At 48.8% G+C, this 4,718-nt stretch overlaps 2 protein-coding genes across 5 annotated transcripts; one reads left to right on the top strand and one right to left on the bottom strand.

Annotated features, from left to right (window-relative positions):
• Positions 1-545: 545 nt before the first annotated feature.
• On the bottom strand, positions 546-4,464 carry LOC123061707 (pentatricopeptide repeat-containing protein At5g46100). 4 transcript variants are annotated; one of them, XR_006429234.1, is made up of 3 exons: positions 2,576-4,464; positions 2,409-2,438; positions 552-1,744 (listed from the first exon to the last, which is right to left on the bottom strand). XR_006429234.1 is itself a non-coding variant. In XM_044484917.1 (1 exon), the coding sequence occupies exon 1, from the start codon at positions 4,323-4,325 to the stop codon at positions 2,883-2,885; it is 1,443 nt and encodes a 480-aa protein (XP_044340852.1). In that variant the 5' UTR covers positions 4,326-4,464; the 3' UTR covers positions 2,573-2,882. The 4 variants fall into 4 exon arrangements, 1 of the variants encoding a protein (XP_044340852.1); XR_006429233.1 differs by having other exon boundaries at positions 546-2,438; XR_006429235.1 differs by lacking the exon at positions 2,409-2,438 and having other exon boundaries at positions 553-1,744.
• On the top strand, positions 1,085-1,741 carry LOC123056940 (protein DMP6-like). Its single transcript, XM_044480150.1, has one exon. It carries the CDS (start codon positions 1,085-1,087, stop codon positions 1,739-1,741), a length of 657 nt encoding a protein of 218 aa, XP_044336085.1.
• Positions 4,465-4,718: the final 254 nt, after the last annotated feature.

Genomic DNA, 4,718 nt, shown 5'->3' with positions numbered 1-4,718 from the left:
TCCACTGTCCAGTTCAGAAAGAAAAGTATGCAGTTGACTTGGTAAGAAAAGTTGGTCTACGGGGTTGTAAACCTACACCTACTCCACTGTCCAGTTCAGAAAAGTTATCTCTCACACAAGGAACTCTCTTGACTCAAGAGGATAGCACAAAATACAGAAGCTTGGTAGGAGCTCTTCAATATCTTACTCTTACTAGGCCTGATATTTCTTTTGCTGTCAACAAAGTATGTTAGTTCCTTCATGCACCTACAACTGTTCATTTGACTGCTGCCAAACGGATAGTTAGATATGTCAAAAACACATTAAGCATGGGTCTCAATTTTAGCAAGTCATCCTCTACACTTGTCAGTGCATTCTACTTGTCAGTGCATTCTCTGATACTGATTGGACAGGCTGTCTTAATGATAGACGCTCTACTGGTGGTTTTGCTATTTCTTTGGACCCAACTTAATTTCATGGTGTGCTCGCAAGCAAGCTACAGTCTTCAGATCTAGTACAGAGGCAGAATATAAAGCATTGGCAAATGCCACGGCTGAAATCATATGGGTTCAATCCATGCTCAAGGAACTTGGTATAAAAAGTAAACAAGCTCCATGTTTGTGGTGTGATAACCTTGGTGCTACCTATCTCTCAGCTAATCCAGTGTTTCATGCCAGGGCCAAACACATTGAGATAGACTTTCATTTTGTTAGAGAGAGGGTGGCTCACAAACAACTTGACATTCGTTTTGTGCATTCCAGTGATCAAATTGCAGATGGATTCACAAAAGCATTGCCGTTCAAGAGCTTTGAAAACTTCAAGTATAATCTCAACTTAATGGAGTTGTGATTAAGGGAGGGTGTTAAACACATCAATATCTACATGGCTGGCGGATATCTTCATGAGGCGCATCTGGTTAGGTAGTTAGAGTATAATGTTTATCTCTTATAACTCTTATCTCTACCTCCTTTCTTCCTCTCCAAGAATGTAATCTCAACCCCATGTATGCGCTGTTATGGGAGGTGCGCCTCATCTATATAACACGAAGCCGTCGACCTGAGAAGGCAAGACGTTCCGCTAGTTCGCACAGAGGGCACCAGCAGCAATGACTGCTACACAGCCGGACATGGAATTGCAGAAGGATCAGAGGCATCCTCTTTTGTCCAACAGAACTGATGGCACTGACAACATGAGCCCCGTGCAGAAAGCAATCAGACAGGCATACCAGAGCACCGGGCACCTCGCCAAACTCCTTCCATCAGGCACCGTGCTTGCCTTCCAGCTGCTGGCTCCAACCATGGCTAAACAAGGCCACTGTGGTGACTTGGATCGGATGATGATGGGAGGGCTTGTGGTGCTCTGTGCACTCTCGTGCTTTGTTGTTACCTTCACAGATAGCTTCAGGGATGAGAACGGAAAGGTACAATACGGGTTTGCCACGTTCAAGGGATTGTGGGTCATTGATGGTGGAGTTACTCTTGATCCACACGCTGCGGTTGAATATAAGATGACATTTCTAGACTTTTTCCATGCAGCTGTCTCAGCAGTGATTTTTGTTGCAATCGCCCTATTTGACCAGAATGTGGCATCTTGCTTTTATCCAATACCATCAGAGGACACAAAGCAAGTTCTCACAACATTGCCAGTTGCTATTGGAGTTATTGGAAGCATGCTGTTTGTTAGCTTCCCAACCACCCGCCATGGCTTTGGCTTCCCAGTCTCTCCACAGTACCTGGGTCTTCAAAAGATTTGTTTGCTCTAATTCCTGTTGATCAAACACAGAGTCGAAAACCCCTTAAGCGGGATAGAGAGAAATATACAGCACTATTTCTCTAAAATAATATTTATAAGAGTACCTATGGTGGCCTTCGACATGAACATGTTTTGTGTATTCATAAATGAACAGTGCTGGCACCTGGGAGGACAATATATTGGATACGTCTTTGGCACATACCACAATTTTTTAAATCTTTCATATGATACAACTAAGACTTCTGGTTGAATGGTTAAAGCGCCGAACTCATAATTGGTAAATTTGAGGGTTCAATTCCTACTGGATGCACGTGAACAGGAACGTTCCATAAGTCTACTGGAATTGGCTCTCTATCCACGGAATCTCATCCATCATGTATATTCATACCATAACATAGGAACAATATGAACTCGAATTCTTATTGATACTCGAACTCAGAGCATAGGAGGGAAAGTCGATACATGGATGGAATCAAACACTAGGCAGGCACGGAAAAAAGTCTTCATTAATTGTGAAAGAAGCAATATACCAGGAGTTGATAGCTTGTTTTTGCCTTGAATCTTCATACATATATGTAGTTAAGTTTTGTATTGTAATTTGCTAGTTTTTCCAAAATTAACATGTCTAGAAAAGAAGACTTTAAAAATCATATCAGACTGCATTCTTGAAGTCATACCACACAGCTTTTAAGTCGTCGTGCAATAACCTGAACAAACATTTTGGTCAACGAAATAAGGAAACAGAAGACACATGACAAGAATAGAAATGAACTTCAGCAGAGCGCGTGTATGTATCTTTATACATACAAAAACAAGAGATATGGAAGACAACCCCACATCGTACCTGAACAGTGCCCGCATGCTTGTCACTTCAAAAATTATTCATACAATAAATATTAGTACTTCGCATATCCTGGACATGGAAGCACTGGAGTTTAAGGGTTTTGGTGGCAGAACTCTCTCTCACTTGTGCAACCGCATGATGGAACGAGTGTGTCGGTTCACAATTTTTGCTTGATAAGTCTTAGGCAGATCATGTACCAGCACAGTCTAGCAGGGGGACAGCCTGGTGCATGTAGCTCCCGCTTGTGCAGAGTCCGGGGAAGGGTCCGACCAGCACAGTGTAGCACCACATTTGTTTTTATTTTCAATCAGATAACTGCTAATTGGTCCCATATTTGCTCAGCTTCTTGTCTGACTTTCTTCTTACTCCAATACCCACTGACAATAACATCCCATGTTTCCCTCTCAGGGATGCACCTCTCTGACAACATGTCAAGCACAACACGAGCTGCTTTCTCCAAATGGTTCTTTTTGCAGAAGAACTCAACCAGGAGATGGAAGGTGCTTGGCTCGGTAGAAATGCCACGAGTCCTCATGCTCTGGTACACCTGGAAAGCCCTCCCAACTTCACCCTTAACACATAATGCTGTCACCACTGCAACGTTTATCCTGACATGAAGGCTCCAAGTCACCCGGTTCGGTTGAACGCCAGCAAGAACCATCTCATCCAGGTAATTTGCAGCCTCCACAGCCCTTCCTGCATCACACAGCCCAACAATGAGCTTCCCAAACAATCCAGCATCAGGCTTCCTCCCCTGGAGACGCATCCGGTCCAAAACCTCCATTGCCTCCCTCAGCAGGCCCTCCTTACAGAGGCCATTAATGACAGAACTATATATGATTGTATTTGGCGGCTTCACCTCCTTGGCCAACCTCTCCAGCAAGTCCAGTGCTGATGCTGCACGCCCACCCTTGGACAAACCATCAATCAGAGAACAATAGGTGACAACATTAGGTGCAATACCTCTCCTCCCCATTTCGTCAAACATCTCCAGTGCATCATCCAAGCAGCCCTCCCGTGCGAGCCAATTGATGATAGTCGTGTAAGTAACCACTGTAGGCGCAACGCCATTTTCTACCATCTCGGAAAACAGCTCCTGGGCCTCGGCCCTGCGGCTGCGGCGGCAGAGCCCGTCGATGAGGGTGTTGTAGGAGCAGGCGTCAGGTTTGGGGATGTTGCGGAAAAGGCGGACCGCGTCGTCGATAGGAGCGTCGGCATCAGAGCAGTGGGCCTTGAGGAGGACGTTGTAGGTGGCGATGGTGGGGCCGAAGCCGGCGGCGCGCATGTCGGCGAGGAGGGAGTGGGCGAGGGGGAGATGGGAGTGCGCGACGAGGCCGGCAAGGACGGCGGTGTAGGAGCGGGCGGAGTGGGGGAGAGAGAGGGCGGAGGGGGCGGAGCGGAAGAGTTGGAGGGCGTCGAGGGGGCGGCGGGTGCGGGAGAAGGCGCGGAGAAGGGTGAGGAAGGGGGGCTCGAGGTCGGCGTTGGAGGGGAAGAGCGCGCGCGAGCGGGAGAGGAGGGAGGTGGCGAGGGGGAGGAGGCCGGCGGAGGCGAGGCGGGAGGTGAGGAGGGAGACGGTGTCCGGGGAGGGGAGGATTTGTGTGGGCGCGGAAGTGGAGACGGGCGCGGCGGTGGCCGCGTCGAAGAGGGCGAGCGCGCGGCGGGGGTCACGCTCGGCGCGGACAAGGCGGTGGAGGTGTTCGGCGGTGAGGTTCTTGGGCCATTTGATCGGGGTGAGGTTCGCCGGCGGCATTGGGGGATGGAGGGATGAGAAGCAGGTTTGCCGGCTAGCCGCTTGGCGTCGGCGGCAGAGGTCTCTACAAAGGGAGGCGGCGGGGCCGGTTTTTGCTTCAGCTATTTCCGCCTACAAACCTTTCAACGCGCTCAGAGGGATCAAAATTCGATCTCACAGCTAAGCCCAACTTACGGCATCCGTCCGCAAACCCCTAAGGAGGTATTTGTTTCAGCAATTTTCGTCCGTTACCTGTTTACGTTGTAAACGGATAACGTTACGTGCGTTTGGTGACGACCTTGTGTAATCAGGTCCCTCTGTAATCAGATCCGGGATAGTGATCGGTCGATACCCCCACCCCCCATCGGTAAAGGATTCCTTCCCATCCTCGAGCGCTCCTCACCCCCCCCCCCC

The sequence above is a fragment of the Triticum aestivum genome, chromosome 3A (assembly GCF_018294505.1).
Source record: "Triticum aestivum cultivar Chinese Spring chromosome 3A, IWGSC CS RefSeq v2.1, whole genome shotgun sequence".
Taxonomy (NCBI): Eukaryota; Viridiplantae; Streptophyta; class Magnoliopsida; order Poales; family Poaceae; genus Triticum; species Triticum aestivum.
This window is presented reverse-complemented; position numbering and strand designations above follow the sequence as displayed.

What these genes read in the sequence shown, in the direction of transcription:
- LOC123056940 (XM_044480150.1), top strand. Translation starts at nt 1,085, where the DNA reads ATGACTGCTACACAGCCGGACATGGAATTGCAGAAGGATCAGAGGCAT.
- LOC123061707 (XM_044484917.1), bottom strand. Translation starts at nt 4,325, where the DNA reads ATGCCGCCGGCGAACCTCACCCCGATCAAATGGCCCAAGAACCTCACC.